At 36.3% G+C, this 25,731-nt stretch overlaps 1 protein-coding gene across 2 annotated transcripts in view; it reads right to left on the reverse strand.

Moving 5' to 3' along the window:
• The window catches only part of LOC139688381 (tumor protein D52), a 30,871-nt gene that overhangs the window by 2,038 nt on the left and 3,102 nt on the right, over positions 1–25,731 (reverse strand). Inside the window, exons 3-5 of one of the 2 annotated variants that reach the window (XM_071585928.1) lie at positions 25,149–25,297; positions 20,367–20,426; positions 2,123–2,285 (exon numbers count right to left, since the gene is read on the reverse strand). In XM_071585928.1, the coding sequence (XP_071442029.1) occupies positions 2,123–2,285; positions 20,367–20,426; positions 25,149–25,297 (372 nt within the window). The remainder of the gene's footprint in view (positions 1–2,122; positions 2,286–20,366; positions 20,427–25,148; positions 25,298–25,731) is intronic. The other variant, XM_071585929.1, reaches the window with a different exon arrangement.

A 25,731-nucleotide genomic window follows, 5' to 3' on the forward strand; every position in this document is an offset into this window, starting at 1 on the left:
TGGGGATTCATAGATAAAATCTGTATGCACCAAAGATTTCTGCATTTTTTTCATAGGATGCAGAATTTCATTGGTCCTATAAACACTGATGAAATACCATAAGAACATTTTAATGGAAAATTCTGATGAATTAAATAAACTACATGAGGTCCTTAATTAAATACTTTTCCATTTCTTGACCTAGGTTTCAATGAACACTAAGTAATACTAAATGCGTCGCATACGAAGGTGATCCGAAAAATTCACGGCCTGATGATGAAAATGATTATTTAAGTAATCACAAAAGTTTAATTTTTCAACAAGATTGCCATTAGCATTGAAACATTTCATCCAGCAGTGCTCAATTGTCATCATTCCATCTCTGTAGTGTCCTTCCAGAAGTGCTGCAAAGTACTACACATGGACCAGTGAGGAAACTTTTTAGTTTTTGAAGGGCTGAAAGTCCGAGGGAGTGAAAACCAGGGAATAGGGAGGATGTTCCAGTGCTTCACAATGCAAATCCCTTAAATTTTCTCATCACCAAGACACAATTTCGTGGGCAACTTCCAGATAGAAAACTGTTTTTTCCCTCTGCAAGCCTGGTCTGCTTTCATGAATTTTTGTGTCCCGTTACATTAAAACTGTTAGAATCGTAATCCCCATCTATTGTTTTACCCTTTCCAAGATAGTTAATCAAGAGAATTCCTTTCGCAACCCAAAAATCAGCCCCATGACCTTCCCCACCAATGTCTTCACCTTCTCTCCAGATCTTCCAACTGAATGGATTGTTCTTCGGATTCTGGTGTGTAATGATGAATCCATCTTTACATACATCATACATCGATGCAAAAAATCCCTTGCTTTCCCTCAAGTGCACCAAACACTGTTAGGAAAGTGTCATCCGAATGCATTTGAAATCCACAGTGAGCAAATGTGACACCCATCTTATGCAAAGCTTCGTCATGTGCAATTTCTCATGAAAATTGTAACCGACGCATTAATTTTGATACCCCTATAATATTACCAATTTCACAAACCTTCATACACTGCACTTTCAAAATCACGTCGTGCACTTTTGCAATGAGTTCCAGCAGGGGTTGCCTTTTCTGGGCATCTTTCACGTGGATTGCCTTGGGACGCCTTCATAGCCACATTTAAACTCAGCCACCCATTACTTGGAAAGGTGGAAATTGAAGGAGAAGAGTCCCCAAACACATTTACAATCGTTGAATGAATTTCTGTCAGCATTAAACCTTCTTTCAACGAGGAATTTCCATCACTGCACAACACTCGATTTTCTCCACTTCCAACAACTCACACTCCATCCAAACGACTGCTGGCACACAATTTCACATGGTGTCCACTCACAGTTGGGCCAACATGAGAGAAAAAAATCAGGTGAGTAGTGATGCTGTCTATGGGTGAAGCCGAGAACTTTTCAGACAATCCTCAATCCAAAGCTAGGATCGAAAAATGAAAAAGCCTCTTGTGAATTTGACTGAGCGCATCACACTCGTAAAATGAAATAACACTAAATGATCCCTATCAGGATTGAGAGCATCCTGCCTTTTCTACTGCTACAATAACACGGAAAACTATTGCAAGTGCTAAGTAAGAATTTGAAAAATCAGAACCTGAGATCGCATTTCTAATGATTATTCTGAACACCTCACAAACTACTTGTGCTTTGAAACGAACTGAAGTCATTATTTTCCCCATCCCTCATGAAATAAAACAATGGTCAAGTCCATTTCACATTTTTCACACTAAATATTTTAAAAAATAAATGAGCATAAATGAACCCATTGTTTAATTAACTTATTCGACATGAGAAAGTTATAGGATACTCGTGAACCTTTAATTCAGGAAGAAGAGCTTCAAACGAAATAAAAAATTATTCAATGCAGTAGAGACAAGAAAATACTTGATAATTTTAGAAATTATTCTGTTATTATGACTTTTCACGCTGTAGGTAAACCAACCATACCACACCAACTGAAATACTTTTTCACAAACACAAGGAACATCACGTTTTCCACTAAAAGGGTGCGTGGGCAGGATGACATGGCCTTACAGTCTGATCGGACATCATTCATGCAGCATCCCAGAACATTTGCTGTATAAAAATGAAATATAAGATCACCTTGACATTTTCGTAAGCAGATCCAACGCGCTCTTCAAAGGATCTAAATGAATCAGAATTCTTCAGCTGCCCAAGTTTGTTCGTAAGGTTGCTCCCAATTCCACCAAGGATTGAAGTAGTTTTCTCAGCTGTGGCTTTGATGGCTAGTTCTGTCTTCTGGTATCTGCAGACAAAAGAGAAAACTGATGCGGTGAATCAAAAATCTGACATCAATTTCAACACTAAACAGGCTGTAAGCTGCTGAACTTTACATCCCATCCATCCATACATTCTCCAACTCCACAAATAATGACTCGACTTTTACTAAGATTTTTCAAATTTAATTAATGAAATTTCCAATAGAGAAACTCATAAAATTGCAGACATTTCCCGTCTCATATTAGGGTGCTGTGGTAATTTGTGGTAAAAAATTTCAATAAAATCATACAATATAAAAACAACAGATAAAAAATACAAGACACTTTAAACAGGAGAGGCACAAAAGTAATTTAGCTATAATGTTAAGTTCCCTGGGGGCACATATTATATATAATGCTAAGCATTACACTAAATTTGTACAACGTCTGATAATATTCCCATTTTTCTTTTAAGCTAAGGTTGTTAAGCCTCAAGAAACGTCAACAATTCTACATGAACAACAATTGTTACGATAAAAAATTCTTATTTTCATTCTGGAAAATAAAATACTTTGTTCTTCCACAAAAGTTTCATAAAAATTTTATTAAGTAAGCCATATAGCTATTGAGAGACTGCTCATCGCATCTGTCATTTTTAATCTTTTCATCGTATCAATTATTTTCCGAGTACTTAAAAGTGCAACCGTTTAAAAAAATTTACAATTAATAATTTTGGCTTTTAGTCGCATGCTTCATCTATGCAAGTGAAAGAATCAGCAGTTTAAATTGGACACGGACATAATAAATGAAAGTTGTTGGCTATCCTTTCAGATGCTCATTCGGAGATTAATTTGGCCTTGCAATAATCCTTTGAATGCAGGATCCTCTCTCCACTCCCATTAAAATACACTATGGTGCATTAATTACTGCACAGCACAATTTCAGAAAAAAACGGTAAATTACAAAATGTGATGAAAAATGTACTTTTGTTACGAAACAGAATTGTGTTTTTGTTATGGCCCAACCCTACAGAGTACATTTATTTTGTAGAAGTTTAAAGAGCTAGAATTATTTTGATATTTTCAACAAGAAGAGCTTCCACACAATATTTTGGGAACCATTTTAATAACAATTATTCAAAAAATCAGGATATATCCTAATTGCTAATTATTAGTCATGTGTTTTCTATTTTAAGCATTGATAATTATTTTTAGAGTCATTCACCACCTCCAGAAATAAGTACAAATAACAAGAGTACAGCTTTCCCTTAGCAGATGGCAAGCCAAGTCGCCATCTTTTTCAAGATGGCGACTTCCGATAATAAGTGTGATATTTGCTCCAAAAATATTCCCGAAAACCAGCTATATTTGGAATGTGGTTTTGGCTGTAAGTCATTTTTCCATTACGGATGTGTTGGTCTTACGGAATCAGTGGCGAATTCCATAGCCAACAACTCGCAATTACTCTATCGATGTGAAAAGTGTTTGTTTGGTCCATGTGACGCAATTAAAAAAATTGAGTGTAAACAAGACGAAGTCCTACATATTGTGACAGATCTACAGGTCAATGTTTGAAATTAATAAATGACCAGTCAAAGGAAATCGCCATTCTAAAAACGAGTCCACTGAAAACGCATGAGAAACCGAGGGAAATACCGGGTGACGTCAAGATATCGATCACCAACTCATTGGAAAGTGAGCGATCGCAACTTCCCGTGAAAACTGTGAAAGAGAAGAAAAGTAACATGGAACGGTTTAATTATTCACAAGTCGGAGCTACTGATAATAATACTAATAATAAAGAGCGTGCTCCTAAGGTGACGCTGCCGTACTCTTCCGTTGCTCGCAAAGGAAATGTACAGCCACCACCTGTGGAACCGCATACCACTGCATGCAACATGAGGAAAGAAGACGACGAGGGCTACACCATGGTCTCATATAAACGGAAACCTCGGCCAAAGCCAATTGTGGGGACGTCAAACTTGGACAGTGATTTAGTCGGGCTGCCGAAAATGGTCCACATACACGCTTGGCGATTCAAAGAAGACACGTCAATCGAAGCAGTTAAAAAGTATGTATCAAGTAAAATACCTGGCAAGTGCTTCGAGATCGAGCAGTTAAAGGTATCTAGAGGCACCTATACCTCTTTTCGTGTATCGGTCGGTGAAGACTTAAAAGATGTCGTGGAAAGTCCCGACTTTTGGCCGAAACATGTTTGTGTCAGTAGGTTTTTTTTTCTGAAGGCCCGCCTGACCTCCGCAAAGGGTTAGTCAAAGTTAGACAGCCATTAACAATCGCGCAAGTAAATATTCAGTGCCTTAGGAACAAAGTAAACCTGCTTAAAGTGGCTATGAACGAGTGTGAACCAGACTTTTTGTGTATTACAGAGCATTGGTTAAAATACGAAGAACTTAAGGTTATTTCACTCTCAAATTACTCCCTAGTGTCGTCTTTCTGCCGGGCCACGTATAAAAATGGAGGTGTGGCCATTTTCGTGCATAGCAGAATAAAGGGGACTATTAACTCAGTTCACGTGCCTGTGAAGGAAGAAAAAACCTTTGAATGTGCAGTGTGTTTCCATGAAACTCCAGTGGGATTGCTTGTGCTCATCTCCATCTATAGATCACCAACTGGTGATTTTCATTCATTCATTAAAAAACTGGACCAACTCATTTGCTCCTTATATGCAAGCAACAGGATACTCGTGCTGAACGGCGATCTCAACTGTAATCTCTTAGTTGACTCCCCTCACAGATCAGAATTGTTGAATCTGTTCAAAACTTATGGCATGGAATGTTTTAACAATAATCCTACCAGAGTCACTCCCACATCTGCCACCCTAATTGATTACGCTGTGACCAACTTTAACCATGAAAAAGTAGTCACAACTGTTTGCGACCTAGGTATAACAGACCATTGCATGGTGAAAATAAGTATCGATACTAACCAACCAATGGATAGTCCCAATGATAAAACTTACCCAAGGCGGCCTCTCACTCATGGAAATATGCAGCATTTTCTGCTCCTTCTTCAGTCCCAAAACTGGGACAATGTCTATGACCTTAAGTCAGTAGACGAAGGTTTCAATTACTTTTATTCAATTTTCAAACACAATTTTGAAATGTGTTTCCCAGTAACACATCATAAAATATTTCATAGAACTAAATGTAAGCCATGGCTAACTGATGAGATCCGTTATTACTCAACTATCCTTAAAAAACTTGCTATCTCCAGTAAAAGTTCAAACAATCATGAACAAAGGTTACTCTATAAGGAATTTCAAAAGTATTACCGTAAACTGATTTCTACCACGAAAAGAACCTATAATGATAATAAGTTACTTAATTCCAATAACAAGTCCAAAACTGCATGGGAAATAATTAATGACTGTAGAGGTAAGAAAAATCCACAACTCACTCTCCCAAAACTTTGTAACCCTGAAAATAACACTGCCATTAGCTATTCATCTCTAGCTAATAAATTTAACAAATACTACGTATCAGCTCCTTGCCTAACTACTTCTCCAGCCAATGTGCTTTTAGCAAATGCACCATCGTCAATGTTTGCCAAGCCCTGTTCTGAAACCAATCTAAAAACTATTGTCTCCTCACTCAGAAACAAATCCAGTACTGGCCCAGATGAAATTCCTGGTAAAGTTGTTCATCATTGTTTTGAAGCCATAAAAGCACCCCTTTTATTTTTAATTAATGAATCTTTGATACAAGGGATTTTCCCATCCCAATTAAAAGAATCAAAAGTAGTGCCCATTTATAAAAACCATGGCTGTGTAAATGATTTGAATAACTACAGACCAATAGCCGTCCAAAATACATTTGCTAAAATATTCGAAAAAGCCATGTATATGCAAATAGCATCTTATCTCGAAAAAAACTTCCTACTTTCTAATTCTCAGCATGGATTTAGATCGGAAAGGTCTACCACAACTGCCATATGTCAGGCAATCGACAGCATACTTAATTCATTAGATGCTAAACGCAAAACTCTTGGAATGTTTTTTGACTTGTCAAAGGCTTTTGATAATGTAAACCACAATAGACTACTAATTAAACTCAATAGAATAGGAATTAGAGGAAGTCCTTTAAACTGGTTGAAGTCCTTTATTCATAATCGCACTCAAAAAGTAGTGTTATCAGTTGATGGGTCAAAATATTCATCCGAAGCATACCAAGTTAACAAAGGTGTTCCACAAGGCTCAACCCTTGGGCCACTCCTCTTTCTGATTTACATCAATGACCTACCTAACTGCTTACCAAATAATGATGGAATAATACCAGTGTTGTACGCTGACGACACTAATATAATAATATCAACACAAACATATCCCAGCCTTGTGGAAAAAGCTAAGTCTGTCACACTTGCTATAAACAAGTGGTGTACAGACAACCTTCTAGACTTAAATGTAAATAAAAGTAAAATAGTAAACTTTACACACAATAAGAACATATCAGATGATCTGCTGGTAAAAATCAATGACCTATCAATTGAGCGTGTGACAGAATGCAAATTTCTAGGTATTTCTCTATGTGCAAATATTTCTTGGGATACTCATGTAAAAGCCCTCCAACACAAGCTCAGTTCAACTTGCTACTTATTAAGACACCTGTATGAAACTACAAGTAAAACTGTACTACTCAATTTGTACTATGGGGAAATTTACTCAAATATAACCTACAGTATAATATTATGGGGATCAGCTGCTATTTCTCAAACCATCTTTAAAATGCAAAAGAAAGCTATTAGAATCATCGCCAGGAAACCTTACAATGCTCCATCAAGGCCTATTTTCCATGAATTAAATTTGCTACCACTCCCATGCATCTACATTATGTTTTTAATTCTATATATAAAAAATAACATCGGCAACTATTCTCTTAACTCTGCCTATCATCATCATTACACCAGAGGCAGGAATGACTTCCATTATGGGAATATAAGAACTAAAGCATTGAAATTAGGACCCAATGAAATGGGCATCAGATTATTTAACAAACTCCCAAAAGTATCAAGGATACACAGGGAACTGCCGTATTCAGGCATAAACTAAAAAGATATCTACAACGCAATATGTTTTACTCGGTTGATGAATATCTCAACAATATTCCCGACCAGTAAGTTCATACTTTTAGTTTCTAGCAATGGTAATGGTCTGATTCATGTTTGTGATCAATGATTTTTCTGAATTTGATATTGTATGTGCATGTTACAGCCGATGTTCATGGGTTTGTACCAAACACTTATGTAACTATGAGCATCTATTCTTTTATGTATCTTAACTGAGCCTGTGTCTTTGCTCCTCATTGACGTGCCTTATATCATGTACATACTTCACCCACCTGGTATTTTTGTATTGTGATCTCTGGGCAAATAAAAAGTAATAATAATAATAAAAGCACTTTTTAACAGGTTAACAGTCAGAATTTATCTCCTAATCTATTTCCATTGGTCAAAAAGTATTCGTAAACAAAGTACTAATAAAATTATTCATGGTATCAGTTCAAATGTGTCCAAAACTGTAATCTTACCAATGCATGCCTGGAAGACTCATGCACATTCAGGAATGTCAATTAAGCTAAGGGCATGCATGGACTGAACAATATTTTGGTTATATATGGGAGGAGAAATGATGTTTTATTCAAAATGCTAAGGAAACTGACATGGAATTAGATTAATAATTTAATTATACAAAGAGTCAGTCAAAGTCTGAAACAGTATCAGAACTAGTTTTGTATGCCAGAAGGTCATGAAGGTGAATCGGGTCACTGATAAACTCTAAACTTGATTTCTGTCTTTCAAAAAGTTTCTCAGAGGCCAAACCACTGGAGGTAACAAAACACTAAGGTAAACTTGGGACTGATATGAGGGCAAACTTCCCATGGCATTACACCAGCCAGCATGCCAATTAAATAAATCCCCAAGTCATTTCAATGGTTATAACAATGCCATAGGTAATATTTAATCTAATTCCATTTACTTAAAACATTGTCAAATAATATATCACACTACTATTAAATTCTAGTAAAAGTATATCTATTGTTAACAATTGACACAATGATACTGTAACCCTAATGGCAGCTCCCAAAAATAATATTGTTCCATGAACTTCAACACCACTTTCTTATCTACCTTAAATCAAAATGTTTTACTGCAACACTTGTCACTTTTGATACTCAAACAACTGCTAAAAACACACAAATAGTTCACAAATCAAACCATGTTTCAAGCTAAAGTAACTAAGGGATATGATCATATCTGAAAGCTTCAATTCCGATCATATTCATTAAATATTAAACTATTTCCTATGAATTGGACATCAGGATATCACATACTACACTACTCGACAACACATGGCATAGGTATCCTCCATCTGATTGTTTTTTAATTATATTGCCTGGTATTTAAACAAAATGAACATTTTATATAAAATTTTCTGATTCATGGGTTGATAATAATCAAAGTTTCATGGACACATCCACCGATTTTGCCAAGAATATAAAATAATTCTTGGCATAATACTTCCCCTTTTGATTTAGGTTCTGCAAATTATCAATCTATCCGAGTGTGGTTTATCACATCTGAGGATTACCCATTCTACTCCCTCCAAAAGCCTTCCAATTTCATTAATTGGCATTCCACTCACGAGAAATCCATCGGTGGGACACAAGAACACGTTCAACAAATCTGTTGGCTGCTTGAATACAAATTCATTATTTTTTACAGTCTTTAAAAAATTAGAAGTTTCCTTTTTTTTAGTTATCTGACAAGTCAATTCCTTGGCATTATAATTTCTTTCTCATTGTGCATTGTTCGAGAACGCGCATTTTTAACACATTTTGAATCAATAAAAGACAATGGAATCCCAAAGAAAATTTCAAAACAAATGTATTTGAATTTTCTGGTGTGGCATAGCGGTGGTTGTAGTTCATAACCACTTGCAGTCCAATACCTTCTCTTTCCATTGAAATTACTTTAGTTCAACCATGTTTTGTAAATATCAAATGAATGTCACTACGGTCGTGAAGCAATAAAAAATGACATGGGTGGAGAATCATAACCTTGATTGGCAGTAGATTTGTTTAAGGGGGGGAAGGTAAAAACAAAGTTACGAGTAAGGGGGAACACACACTAGGTCACTTGGGTGTGAACTCACGTGTACCTCAATCACCCACAAACAATGCAAAAATAAGGAAGCAAACTTACAACCACTCAATCACTATGGTGTGTCAAGGAATTACGGTCACACTCATGAATCGCATTCACACACACACTCAGGGTTTACATATCTTATGCCAGGGACCCATTGTACTCATCCTGTTCTTTTCACCTGCACATCAGTGAACTAACCACCAAAACCCCCCTTTTCCTTATCCACCTTCGCTGTACTTTTCTTCCCTCACCCCCCCACTGAACCTCCAATACTCCTATTGGGGCGTCTTTTCTTCCCACCCCCATTCTGTAGTCCAATCACAAGATTCCCCCCTCCCAATGACCCATTCTTTCAAACCTCCCTAAAGGATATTTCATTCTTCTCTGAAGAGGCCCGCTTGACAGGCGAAACACCTGGTGTTAGGTTCTCTCTGGGCACTTGCCTATCCCCATCACTTATTTCCTTGTTCTTTTGTATGTATTTGTGTGATAGGCTGGTCTCGGGCATAAGAGGAATCCTTGTAAACCCTTGACGAGTGAGTACTTGTGGTTCGCAACCATCCCTGTTTCCAAACACACCCGAGTATTTGAGTAAATGAGTGAAAACATGTGATCATCTATTTTATTATTTTGTATTAATCTGTGTGATTGACGGGTCCCTTGGCATTGGAGGAATCCTTGTAAACCCTGAAGGATTGAGTGAGTGCAATACACTAAGGTCTAACATACCCGAGGGATTGCGAATGTAAACTTTGGACTTCATCTTTTTGATTTTTATTTCAATTGTTCTTCATTCCTGTGAGTACAACGAGTCCCTGGCATAGGAGATACCCTTGTAAACCCTGAGTATGTGTGTTTGAATGCAATTCAAGAGAGTGACTTTTATTCCTTAACACAACCTAGCAATAGATTGTAAGTTCATTTCCTTATTTTTGCATTGTTTGGGTGTGATTACAGTACACGTGGATCACTGTTTCCCAAACACACCCAAGTGAACTAGTTTGTGTTTCCTATCTTCCCCTTTATTGTCACTTTGTCTTTACCTCACTTCCCTTAAACAAACCTAGTGCCAATCAAGTTTACGCTCTTGGTTATTTCGCTTTTAAACCATGTTTTCTTTCATCCTCAAAAATATGACCGATGTTTTATTCTGCCATTTGAGGCACACTGCCAAAATACTCAACCCACCCAAATTAATAAGTTCTTTGACAAGTCATGGCTGAGGAGCTCAAATAACATAATCAAACTACATTAATGGTACGCTTTTTCTTCTCGTAAAAAGAAAATTATGAAAGAACAAGACCAAAGGCCAATAAATAATCAGACAGGGAAGAGCAAAGAGGCGAATAAAAGTGGAAGGGAGAAGGATAGATGGGAAAGAGTAAATTTAGAGCCAGTGTAACACATATAATAACAAACCAATGGAATTTTTTGTAGCAGGGTTAGAGTAATATGCACTCAGGGGATTGCTAAAGAATAATTTCACAAATTTCCAGGTTGAATTCATAATGTTACTTTTTAACTCTAAAAGACTAAAAAGGATTATTAAAAAGTTAATCATTAAAGTATGCTGAGCTGCTTCAATGTTTCTATTGCACAAAAACTTTTATCCAACCACTAATATAAAATGGGAAAAAAATCTTTTACACACAGGCACATTTTTCAAATTTTTGATACATCAAAACTGCCCAATATATTACACATGCAGCTGTATCATCTAGTCCCCTTGAGGTACTTAGTAATTACTTACTCTTGACAACTGTTAATCCATTCGCTATAAAAAAATGTGATCTGAAATAGTTTCACCTTTACGTGCATTTAACTGTATATTTACAAGGCTGAAAGGAATATCTAAAAGAAGAAATGGACTAAAATACAACCAGTTACAGAACATGAGCTATTTTGCAAAAGAAGAAGAAAATATGTACCCCAGGCATATATTGTAGAATAAGCAACCCAGAATACCTCTATGCAGGGTTCATACTCAAAAACTTCTATCTGACACTATTAAACATGTAAATAGTAGATATATCAACAGAAAATAATCTACATTACAAAATGCATCCATACATAGGGAGCACAGACTAATCATAGAGAGAGAGAGACAAATTAAATTTGAGCTATGCGAGTACCCAACATACAGGTTTCACCTCGTCAAATATTATTTTGTCTTCCTTGGCTCTAGGTTATTCGGAGTTTGTCTCGAGCAGTGGGCACCTCTAGCATGGGATATTTTCCATTGCCTTAACCAATGAAATAACAAGTGACATTTTCACTCTCACAAAGTGTGTGACCGCATTTCAACTCACTGAGTTATGTTTCTACTTCCACCATCACCACCTCAATTTTACCACGCTACCATCTCACTCTGGGTTAACACTTATTTCTGATTACAATATTCCCTGAATTCCCTCGGTTTTTCCAGAAGAAAAAAACATGTTGTTTCACAATTACCTTTCTTTCCAATCAAACTTGAAAATAGTTGTCGATTATTGATCTTAAGTTAACAGTTTTAGGTTTGATATGGTGCCTCAACAACGCAGGATTAAAAATACTGCTCTTTTCCACCAAATAAAAATATTTATCACAATGCATCATCCATCATAATAATGGATTGATGTAATTTTCCCTCGCGGAGGCAACAACACATGACGAACTTGGCTGACAATGGCTCACTGAGCTCAAATAGAGGTCGTAATAAATATTTTCCATAGTGAAGAGCAGCAATGATATAAACTCTTCATTATTATAGACGTACCACATCTACGTACTGGATACTTTTCCAACATTTTGTGGGAAAATCACACGGTTAATCTGACCAAGTTTGCTGAAAAACATTTTATAACAAACAATAAACACAACAAGCAAGAAGTATGCAATAAATTTCCTTTCCCATTATCATAATGCGCTCTCACCATTTATACTTAATTTTATTGTGAGCATCGACAACTGTGGTAATTTTATGAAATTAATCACTCTTAGTCACACTTTAAAGCGTTATGCTTTGATGGTATCGAACCTCCAGCTTATTGGTAGGCAGCATATCCATGACACATTACCTAATCCTGAATGTGATCCTACATTCCTAACAAAGAGGAAGTGAGTTCAATCATTGAATTTAACATATGAACTCACATTATCTCAGCCATGCTTTGAACAAAGGAAAGAAAATACAAAAAGAATGACAAAACCAAAAGCAACCATAAAATATTCCAAGCTCTAAACCACAAACATAACTATTTTATTCACAAAAGTATGAAAACAATAAAAAACATCTTCATTTTTCATTTCCACAAACCACAAACATGAAAATCCGTCTAAATAGTCCAGAGACCACCTTTCTTCATAAAACTTCAGAAAAATGTTAACCAAGTATTTTGACTAAAAGACAACCTACAACAATTTTTTCTAAATTTCCTTCCTTTATTTCCCTGGTGGATGGTGGATCTGCCACTATAGTAACTATGTAAAAATATTTCTGCAATATCCCATATGAGGTAATAGTAGGAATTCAATACTCATGTGGAATGCTTCATTGCATGAATCTGTATTTATTACTCAATAATAGGATACTGGCTCTGATTAAATATGTAGGTCTACAAACAATGCAACATTTTCCGCCATTAGGTTTAACCCTCAGGGGGAAAGTCATCCTTAGTTAAGTTATGAGTGCATACTAGATCATGCATTGTTATTTCACTTGCTTGATAAATTTTAGTTTATGCCATTAGCGTTGTAACAAGAATGAAGGAACGATGGTTACATATTCAGGTTAACATGCTGCTGGACTGAATTGTTAGGAGGGTAGAATTCCCTCTTCAACATGCCAAAATACTCCATCTCACCTCATACCCATCATCATTTACATCAATTAACATTCTTATATAACCATCACCATCTTATATAACCACTTCCATCAACCAGAATGCTTCCAAATCTGATAATGAATGGATTTCACCCAGCAAACTAAATTTTTATTCTTATGTTGTCTACTAACAAATATTCTTACTACGATTATTCCGAAGGAATATAATGCACAAAATATTATCCCCCTTAATGCCCTTTCCATTTTGTCATCTAGTATTACTGGACCTTAACCTCGTCGGCCAAAGTTCTTTACCATACAGTTCTTCTATATACTCCTTCCATCTCTCTTGGACCTTTTCTGTTTCAATTATTATCTTACCTGCCTTATCTCTAACTGTTAGCATAGATCTTGTCTTCTAACTTCCCGATAGTGATTTAACCTTGCTGTATGGCGCACCAATTTCACCCTTCCTCTGCAACATTCCATACCCTTGCACTGCATCTTCCACCATGCTTTATCTGCTTTATTTGTTACCCCTCTCAATTGACTATTTAACTCTTTGTACTTCTTTCTGCCTAAGTTATGTTTTCATTCCTCCATTTTCTTCTCTCATCTTTCTTTGTAATCATCTCATCCATGATTCTCTTGTCCTTTTCCCATTAAAGCTTTCTCATTTCCTTATTTTTTGTTTGTGTGATTGATGGGTCACTGAAATAAGAGGAATCCTTGTAAACCCTGAGTGTGAGTGTGTGAATGCGATTCACAAAGGTCTAACACACCCGAGTGATTGCTTGTTTACTTAAGTCTGTTCTGTTTCGCTACATTTGTTTTATAATTTGGCTTCCATCTGTGTGACTGGCGGGTCACTGTCATAGGAGAGATCCTTGCAAACCCAGAGTGTGTGTGTGCGTGAATGCGATTTACGGGAGTGCTGTTATTCCTTAAAACACCCTAGTGATAGAGTGGCTGTAAGTTTGTTTTAATTTTTATTATTTATTTTGACTTTTTTGGGTGTGTGATTCAGGTATACGCGGGTCACTGTTTCTTAAACACACCCAAATGACCTAATGTGTTTTTCTTACCTTCTCCCTTACTTGTAACTTTGTTTTTTCCCCCACCACCTTTTCAACCTTGTGCCAATCAAGTTTACAGTCTCGGCTATCCTGTTTTCAAGAATTGTTCTAATGAAGAAGGACTATGGAGGACCAACTGGTAATGCAAAATATAATTCATGCTGGACTTAGATACAGTAACTTGATTGTCAATTGAAAAAATGATGAACTACATTACCAAAACACAACAACTAACAACTAGTATCACTATAAATGCCATTGGGAGTTTACATGGCGAAGGTATTTTGCAACACGAGTCTCCTGTTGGTCCAAGGCAAAGCACCAAATAGCTCAACAGGCAAATGCATCCCAAACTTCACTTAACTGGATACGGGAGACTAAACTGGATGCTACTCACGAAAAGAACCATCTGCCACATCTTCTATCACATTGTCAATTTTCTTGCTTGAACATTTTTTTCTCCACCAATACTGATTCCGTTATCTACTTAAAGACCGGTACTGAAAACCTAATCTACTTAAAATGCAGTACTTTCTCCTCTACCTTCCTCTTGCAGGAACCAATTTACATACATATTCCCCAAACCGTGCTCTTGGATAACAAGATTCAGTGCACTAAATGGTGTTAACGAGATAGCCCTGACATGGAATTGTCTACAGAGGTAGAATTAAGAGCAAACAACATAGGCGAGGCAACCTAAATTTTAATGACACACATCAGATGTTCTTAAGAGACTATTCTATCACTTCATACAGACATCCGTATGATTTGAACAAATCACTTTAAGTCAAGAGAGAGATTTACATAATCATGTCTACGATGTTTCAGGATGAGGGTTTTATCTCCCCAGAAAATCACTTCCACCCCACCACACAGCAATGAAATGTCAAAGAGTGCCTTGAGTGGGCAGGGAGTCATTAGGCATTATTGAAGGCAGGGTGTGAACAGTGAAGAATTACTAATTACCAATGCTGCTTCAACTCTTTGGCTGCATTTTATGAGCTAACAATCATTACACAAGACCTCAACAGTATAATGAGAAAAACAATTAATGATGAGTTGTTGTTGATTAACAGGAGTCTGCACAAAAAAATATCCAATGCCAGAACATCCAATAAAGGGATGGAAGCTAGGATGAATTTGTTGCTAAACAATAGGGACTTATGAACTAAAATTGCCACAAGAATAAATATAGCCATGTAATAGATTTTGAGTTAATTAAAACAATTGGGAAATGGGTTGTTGATGAATGCAAACAATAAAATAGCCTTCCCTAACTGTGTTGAGAATAAATGCCAGTTAACTTAAATTAGAGTCAGGTAGTTCCCTATAGTAGGAGAGGTTTCCAGTGAAAATGTGGAAAATTTCATTAAATTTCCTGATGTCCCATGAGGATTATGACAAAATTAAGAGTAGGAGAGCATAAAGTAACAACAGATTAATATACGAGGGCGGTTCAATAAGTACCCGTGTTTGACGACAAAGGGCGTGCCTGAGGGAAGTTTACGTTATCATCGTCTGCTGCCATCTATCAAACAACAGTGAAACAAATGTCCGACTGATTTAAAGGTAAGTTTGGATTTCACAGCCATTCGAGTAAGACGTGTTTTCTGATTTTTCCTAAGATGGAAAAAGAGCAGTATCGTTCGGTAATTCGCTTTTTGTTTTTGGATGGGAAGAAATGTGAGGAGATAAAAGCAAAGTTGGATGCTGTTTATGGGGACACTTCGCCATCTATGACCACAGTTAGATATTGGTTCAACAAATTTAAACGTGGGCGAACATCTGTTTTTGATGAGGAGCGACCAGGATGCACGGCAGACGTGGTTACCGAGGAAATCATTCAAAAAGTCCACGCCATGATTCTCACTGATCGACGAACGAAAGTGCGAGAAGTAGCAGAGGCCATGGGAGTGTCGACCAGAATGGCAATTAACATTTTACATGATAAGTTGGTGATGAAAAAATTGTCGGCCGAATGGGTGCCGCGATTGCTCATGGTGGACAACAAGCTGGTCCGGCTGTCAACTTTGAAAACTGCATGAACTACGTTATGAATTGCTGCTGCACCCCCACCCTATTCACCCTATCTGGCTCCCTGCGACTTTTCCTTATTCCCTAACATGAAGAAATGGCTCACGGGAAAAAAATTTAGCTCAAACGAGGAAGTTATCGCCGAGACAGAGGCATATTTTGGGGAGTTCGACAAATCCTATTTTTTGGAGGAGTTAAGAAAATGGCCAGAGCGTTGGAAGAATTCAATCTTTCTAAAAGGGGACTATGTTGAAAACTAAAAAAAAATGTTTTTGAAAAAATGGTTTCTTCATTTCTAACACGGGTACTTATTGAACCGCCCTCGTATATGTACTTTTAATATAATAAGATTCATGTCAACTTAAAAAGGAGAGGAATACAGTGAAACGTTACTTAATGGGCACCTTGCATAGCGAGTAATTCGCATAACGAGCAGAAGTATTGGAGAAACCGGAAGAAGAACAACAGCGGATAAAACACACACCAGAAACTCATTATATGAAAATAAGTCACGAGCACAGAGGTCAACTGAGCCGAAAGTAATGAAATAGCGATAATTAAGGATCAAGGTTAATATTAATTCAAATTCTAGTCCTTGACCTTGGATGGAAGTCAATTTCCTATGGCAGAGATTTGGGGGACAATATAATTGGACAAAAGATGACTGAAAGGAAAGTATTATCAAAGAATGACGATAATAAAATGATAGAAGTCCACCAAACAGTGGGGATGCAAGTCAATGGACAGCATTTGAGACAGAGAAAAGATGATCTCACTCCACCAGTTAAGTACAACAGTTCAGTGAGAGCTATAATGGCAGAAATGACTGAATAGAGAAGAGCTATAGATGGAGGCTATGGATTTATTGCAAATGTGCTCAGAGACAACAAGAGTGTATGTTAAGGAGTGAAGAGAGTGACAGCGGCATAGGATGCAGGGTTCTCATTAATCATATGGTTTACAAAATGAACCGGTAACAAGTATTTTTCATAACAAAATACACAAATTTGTTATCCACAACATTTTACCATTCATGACCTGGATATTAATTGAGCGCAAATCACTTGTTTTTTAAAAAAAATTTAACTTTGCACAGATATTTCATTGTATACATAAGCCCATGTTTTTCTGCTGATATTTAATGGTGACCTTCGGCTGGCCTGAATTTGAGATTTTTTTAACAACTGTTGCAAAAATGGTTCTTTTCGCCATTCTATGTCCACAAACAACTTTCAATGACAAAGCCTATTTGATTGAAAAAGAAATCACATTCAACGAAAAATAATATATTACAATTTTCTGATTTGAAAACATTACTTTCAAATCTGAGGAATGTTGAAGAAACCTACACTGTACTGTATTCTTAAGCAAATGCTGAGAATACTACAACAGCACTTCTTATGGAAGCCATGCAATTGGTTGTTCAAGGGATCATAATTTATTCTTTATAACTGCCATATTTCAGTAAATAATACTAAAAAAGCGGCATCCCAAAGGTTCTAATTCAACTGAATGATTGATAAAGATGATGATGCATTAAATGATAACTGAACATTAATTGAGGTTGGAAAAAACATGCACTGATCTGAGGGGTTTCAAGGATTTAACTAACTAACTAACAAAATTAATCAGGATTCCACTCACCCAAACAGCAGTCTAAAAGACACAGAGAGTAACAAAGAATTAGGTTATTCAGAGAAGTTAGAGAATTTGAGATGAAACAAAGGCATAAATAGAACAATCACCGAATAAAATGTTAGAATTTCAATAGATAGGAATATTAGACATTGAAGTATGCTTACTTAAATTATATTTCAAATATCCCATCACAAATCTGATTAGAAATTGTAACCAAACCATCAAACAATTACCAATTCACTATTAAATACATCACCATCAAGTCTTGGAACATACATGCAGATGCATGAACAATTATATTGCTATTCAATTATGTTTTCCACAAAAAGTTAACATCCATTTGATGCTGACCATAATTAATCATACAGCACACAAACCAATACACCTTGCACCAAACACCCTTCCAAAAGTTCAAATACACCCTTAAACAACATCATTAATCTTAAAGGAATACAAATAAACTCTCAAGAATACCACAGTAAAGAAATGTTACTGATTCATCACTCATTCTTAAATATTTGCATTAATCAAGTTCTACAATTATAGAACAGAGACGAAGTATTTAGATTGAGCAGGTCAATTACATACCGCCTGAAAAATAAATACACGAGCCCAATTATTTCGAAGACAAATTATGTTGAATGCGAACACAAGAGTGAATAATTCATGCAAGGATGATATAATTCAGAGAGATATTTATAGACAAAATAGAAATGCAAATCAAAGCAAATATTTTTCAATGAAGGCATATATATAGGCGCTACATTGCTGTGCATGTGCTAATGGGTGCGCAAATCAAGCAAAATGATTTCACTAGCATCCTAAGAAAACTTTCCATTCAATGATGTCAGTTTCAATAACGGCATCAAATGGTAATGTAGCATATGAAGAAGAAATAGGCTTGTTTTTACAAATCCCTCTTAATTTTGGTGATGCGGGTGTCAACTCTCAGTTTACATCCTTTGGCCACAGGAGAAAATGACTTCAACTTAAATTGAGAATTCATATTTGCACAACTATTCCACATCTCCCAATCAGATGACACATGCAAAACAACTACGTACATAATCAACTATCATTACTGCGGTAAGAGAGTGAATAATTAATTCTATTTTATTTTTGGAGTTCCCTGGGTTTCTTAGAAACTTCTTCAAAACAAAACAGATAAGAATCAACAAAAAATATTCTTATTCCAGAACAATAAATTGAGCTGGCTCATAAAGCTAAAGCCTAAGACAAAGAACAAACTGCATGGTTTCAGGTGTCATATGGTGTAATTGGAATATAAGATCTGACAATAGCACTTTTCCGCTAGATAAAACTAAACATCGACCAAGTTTCTACGCATATAACATCATCTTAGGGCGAGCAAAAGGGCCATCTTATACATGGTTTTTGTACTCATCCTGCACCTGAAGATCATGTACTACATCAAAACTTGGTCAGTGTTAATGTTTTTTACCAATGGGAAAAGTGCCATTAATTGGTCATTATAAGACAAAGGTAATGGTAAAAATTAGCAAATCTTGAGCTATAAGACAAAACATTAATTGATAAATCAATCTCAATGCTAAATCAGATTGTTTTTAATCGATTGAAAAAACTAAATGATTATTTTCAAGGCCACTCACAAGAGCTATAAAAGTTCCTTTTAAAATATTTCCTCTATTCTACTATTTCGATGCACTAAAAACATAACACCCCCATGAGAACCCACCAATTGAGAACAATTTTCTGTTTATTAATTGATAATGAATGCAAAAATATTACCTGCCATCAATTAACATAGAAGAAGATAATTTCAAATGTTTGCCATTCAATCAGTTACTCAGACTCAATCTTTTGAAATACATCTCTGAAAAGGACAGGAAATCTCCAGCTGTCGTCAACTATGTAACATTTTGATACATGGCCACCAGCTTTTTATGAGTGACCATGGAATCTTAAAGAGTTAATGGACACTTGTTCTGTAAGATAAGGCTTCCATTCACCAACTAATGGTGTAGCCACATTCGATTCTCTCAACTATGGAACAACATAAGCAAACAGTTACTATGTTACATTGAAAACACACACACACACACACGCATAGTCCCTTAACCACCAAAACCAAGTGCGGCAAATAAAACTTTAATCAAAACAAAATGCTCACCACTTAAAAAATATTATTATCTCTACAAAAGGAGAGAAAAGCAAGGGTGAACGGTCATGCACAGCAAAAGAAATAAGACTAATTGGCACCTACTTAATATATTGTCTATAGTTAAAATCTAAAATTTAAATAAAGGGGTGTGAGTAAAGGAAGGGAAACAGGAGTTTGGTAGTCATTGAGATGGACTCATTGGAAATGAGAATTAATGGATAGACATTTATCACAGAGCATGAGTGTTGGGGCGAATGAAATCAACTCACATTGGAGCACTAACCACAGCCACTGCAACTTGGTTCACTGTTTCTCCTACTTTAACACACCTGCCACCCAGGATCAAACCAGATAATGGAACAAAATAATAGAAGAATTTTTAACTAAATTACACTTTCATAAGAAACAACAAAAAACAGCACAAAATTATACAGAGGGGAATAATTCAACACGAAAAACTATGAGAAACGTGATTCCCAATACACTTGCGTACCCAATGTAAGCAATTAAACAAAATGAACCATAGACAAATTATTTCAATATTATTTGTGCAATCTTTTGATTAAAAGTATATTTTCCCCTGTTTCACCGAACATTGCCATTGGGACCCTTCCATAATACTTTGGCACGACCAAAATATCCAAGATCTCCTACAACTACAACTGCCCTCTTCAAATTACAACAAGCAACTTCTCGTTTCTCAACATATGTTTGCACTCTCTGCTAATCTCCTCTTTAAAAATTCAGCCCCTGAACTACAATATGCTCCAAGCTAAGTTTTCACACTTCTATTTACAGCAGCCCTCGGTATCAACCGTAAAAATTGCTCTTTTCCAATAAAATTCTTTTCCTGATGCCTTTACTAACGTTGCTTACTTGTTGCCCAAAATAATTCACTATGACACTTCTTTCTCCAATGCATTTCTCCATTATTCAATGCTTATTATATATAATTTTCCTACACTGCCACCCAAATCTATTTACTTGAGTTTCCTAGGGATTTATCTCACCTCTCACCACTGACCCCAGCAAGCACTCAACATTTTACTATAATCCTTTGAATGACAGGAGAATCAAAGCCTTATTATCTACCACTTTTCACTCAATCAGCTCCCCAATTTTATTTGCATGCGTTAAAAGGATGGGCAAACATGGTTTTACTACCCTGGTTTACTCCTCAGCCTATTTGAATCCACCATTCACTAAACATACTTGCGAAGGATGATTAAGGTTGAAGGATTAATGATTAAGGTTTCAAATTTGAAACTTGGCCAACTGGCCGAAACCTATGCTCCATCTTCATACCTCATCTGACTATAAACGGTTGAATGTCCTTTCAACATCTAAAACAAAATCACAGCCTTATTTACCTTAGGTACCATTTTACAAATTAATGTGTAAAATCAGTATCTACTGTGACATCAGCAAAATGAGCAAAACAAAACAATTTGTACAGGCAAACATCAAGGAATGAAAATGGAGTTTCTGAAGATTAAAATATAAAAGCACAAATAATGACAAACATTCAATGTAAAGTCATTACATCCTACTGATTAGTTAAGCACAGCTGTGCAGACTTCCTGCACTTGTGAAAGGTTCTACAGCTTAGCTAACCATTATTTTTCTTCAGCTAGCATGACAAATATTATCCCTCTCTCAAACAAGGAGATTTGCGTTGCCACTTACATAATTTGTTTGCAGTTTAAAATAATTTTAATTCTTTGCCCGAGACAAGTAGATGCAGTCATCTCAGTCGCAACCCTTGGAGTGCATACAGTATATTTGCTTCAAGTTCTCTTAACACACTTTGAATGACAGCTATTAATAGCAAATACAATCACAAGGTTGAACAAACATTTAAGACGCCAAAATAATAATTTAATTTCTTGTGAACTAAAATAAAATATAATTGCTCATTAGAAGGTTAAATCGCTTGCTTTGCTCAAGGACTGATAATGAACAAACTCAGTGAACACATTCAGCAATACTTCATGGGTGAAAATTTCCAACTGCATATCTGAAAATGCACCTGCAGACGTTAAGGTATTGCCAAATGACAGTACACAGGTAGTGAAGAGCATTTAAGTGCATGCACTCACAAGGATAAGAGAACCATCATCCCATTCCCACATATGACACGAGTTCAATCGACCAATCATTGCTGTATAAACTGATTCACTGACACTGGAGAACTAAATTTTCACCAATTTTAATCCATGTCATTAATACTTAACTCGAAACTATAAAATGAACAAATATTCATCCCCTGAAATCTTATTTATGTAACAACAACAACAAAATTCTCAGTTTAATCATAATCTTCCCATTAAATTCACTTCAAAATATGATGGAAATATTTCAAGGGTGCAACTTGAAGGATGATACGAAGTGTGCTAATTGCCATACGTGCAGTCCAACAGCAAATATGCCAGTGACATTTGCACCAGAATGAGACAGCCAGTTGCTCATCGTACAATTAAGGCCATACCAGCTAGCAAATTAAAACACAGTGAAGTGCAAAGCAAATCTGTGACCAATTACAAGAAAATAAGAAGTGAAAATAAGCCTTGATATTAAAGGCTCAACTTTATGCCTTGGGTGCTCCAGGAATACGTTTAGAATATTGTTCAGAAAAAATCATCCTCACTTTGATGAAGTAAGCAGCACATTAAATTATAATTAATTCACATAATTTACAACATTTTCACAGCAAACAAATGTAATAAAAATTACTCACACAATACAACAGAAGCAATTGAGTTAGAAAACCAAAATAATGTCATATCCCACACAAAATTAATCATGAATCAATATGGAGTGAATACAATCCTGAAAATAAAGAAAGCATTAGCATTTCCATTAGTGCCACCCCGCAACCATTTGGTGAATTGTCATATTTCTGAGCCTCAAGAGAATACTTTGCAATTCCATATCAGTGTTGCCCAAATGGATAGTCCAATTTTAAATTTGTAACCCAAATGAATTGTGTGCAATGTATACATGCGCTTCATACCAGAATTTATTTAAGTTTCCACCAAACGGATGCACCGATTTTTGTACTTTTTATATTCCAAGACAATCTGGTTTTACGGGGGAACATAGTTTTCTTTTACCAGATCAATCATTTATGCAAAAAAGCATTCAAGATTGAAGGTTCAGTTTACCGAGACGTGGAGCATTACTTGGTGAATAATTACAATTGATCAAATTAAGAAAACAATGCGCACAGTAAAATACAACTTGGGTTCCAAAAAAACACAAAATAAATTAACTCCATTTCAATTTTATGACTGACTTCTTACTTTCTTAAGAAACGATTGGACAAAGAAAACATGGTCTGGATGCACCAGTCAAAAACATACCATTCAGACTGTTGGATCCCTTCTCTCTACTCAAGTGTACGCTGAGGTGTAAAATTCCTGTTTTCACACTTCATTTAAGAAAGTCAAACACTTTAGAGTATTAATTCTTTTTCTTTAATCAACGCATAACAGATAAAGAAAATCCAAAAAAGTCACTGATTTTTTTTGACCATCCAATACACAGTTACAGACAGGAATCTGAACAGAGTATTTTGTTTTCAACAGGGAGTTCAACTAGGAATTTAAATACTTCCCAAGAACATTCCGATCAAGGGATAACTGCAATCAAAGAGGTCATTAGCAATGTCTCTCGCCCTTCTTTAATTACACAGTACATCCAGCAAACCTTGCCTTTTTTCCTTCCACCTCTCAACACACGTGCTTATCTCCCTTCTCCCTCCCCACTGCCTGCCCTCTTCTCCATCCCTCAGTTTCAGCCTTCTCCTCCTCTTCTGACTTCCTCCAGCTGTACCTTCAATCATATCTTTAAATAAAAAGGTCCTCCTAAATCTGTGGCAGATCAATTTGTTTTTCCCTTTCTTTCATTAACCTCCAGCAATGCACTTTCCCCATTCATCCTCTTCAGCACCTACACATTCCACACTTCATCCATCCACCCAATGATTGATATCCTCTTCCAAAACCACATCTCAAAGGATGATATTCTATTTATAGCCATATAAGAGAGCACTCCAGATCTTTCGTAAGGACTTTGTCATGCTCTTTTATCAGATCGATGTCATTACTTAATACTTTTCTCTTTTTCCAGAGACTTTCCTTGGCTATTCCTTTTCTCAATTCATTTTTGCTCCTTCCGTCTTCTAATGCCTTTCTCCTTTACGTCCTTCTCCTATGCTCCCATCGCATCTCTAACCCTCCTGCGTCTCCTCAAAACCCAAACAGAGCTTCTGCTATAAGCCATCCCGTTTTCCACTTCTAATCTCCAGACTAAAGTCCCTCTGGCATGCAAAATATCTCTGCACCAAGGATAACATTTCTGTTCTTAGGGAGTCTAGCAGACACACTCCAATTGAATACATCTAATTCCACATCCTTCTCCGAGGTTATATCTTACTAAACTCTCCCGGCACATTCAAGACAAACCTTATCTTTTAGGCTTATAATTTTATCATTTAGCCATTGCTAAATGGGCGGCCCCTTAATAGGCAGGCAGAAGGGCTGAGGGATAAATGGGAATGTGATGTCAAGATTGCTGAGTATTTATTTCTATGGAAACTCATGAGCAGGAGGCTGTCAAGAGGCAGTGTTGGGAATATCCAGTTGGTCAGCATGCTGTGATAGTTTATGTTTCTTGAAGGAGTCCTACAACTGTAAAAGTGTTAAACCTACACCCAACGTTTTTCTGTTTTCTAAGGATTGTACTGTGTGTGTGAGTTAACGTGCATTATGGCCATAATTTAGTAGCTTCCATGATGGACAACTAACTGGAAACTAGTGCTGAAATGGAACGTACCAACAAATCCACCTGGCATACCTACTCTCCACAAATATGTAAGGAAACACAATTTTGGGAAGATTATACAAAATGAGGGACTTCCAACTTCTCTAATCCTCCCTGAACAGCTATTCAAGAACACCAACATGGCAGAAGGATTTTTATGCTTATAATTCAGTAAAATGTAGAGCCCACTAAAATTAAGAACGGCAATTAGCAAAAGCCATACTTACACGTTCGATTCTTTGACATTCTTGATGCCCTGGTTCATGTCCTCTGCAAATTCACGCCACCCAGTTAGGCCTAATTTCCTCTTCAATTCTTGGGCAGCTAGTCTTTTCGAATCAAGAACGTGGCGAAGAGTCTGAATTTCATCTTCAATCTAAAATGATAATAAAATAAATTATTTTGGCAAGTATTCACATGCAATCACTGCTGGCAATTCATGAACAGTCTAAAATATGAGGTAGAGGGCAATCACCCATCCAAGACTTTCCAGTATTGCTATCATCATTATCATGCTGAGAGCCCTTGCTACGGATTCATACACAGAACATTTTTCTTGCGGGCATATCCATTTTTACGGATCAAAATTTAAAATAGCCGAGGATACATTAGTAGTTGATACAAAGGCAAAATTGATCGGAATCACATGCAGAAGTACAGTCTTACAAACAGAGGACAAAACAATTTATGATACGGTGAAACTGACATAGAATGAAGCGAGTAAAGAATACTGTAATGCCCACCACTAAAAATAAGTAACACTCCATTAAGAAAGCACTAAACATGAAGATTGATTGCTGCAGTATGATC

Source organism: Hetaerina americana, unplaced genomic scaffold, assembly GCF_022747635.1.
Source record: "Hetaerina americana unplaced genomic scaffold, ioHetAmer1.1.p SCAF_2, whole genome shotgun sequence".
NCBI classification, from domain to species: domain Eukaryota; kingdom Metazoa; phylum Arthropoda; class Insecta; order Odonata; family Calopterygidae; genus Hetaerina; species Hetaerina americana.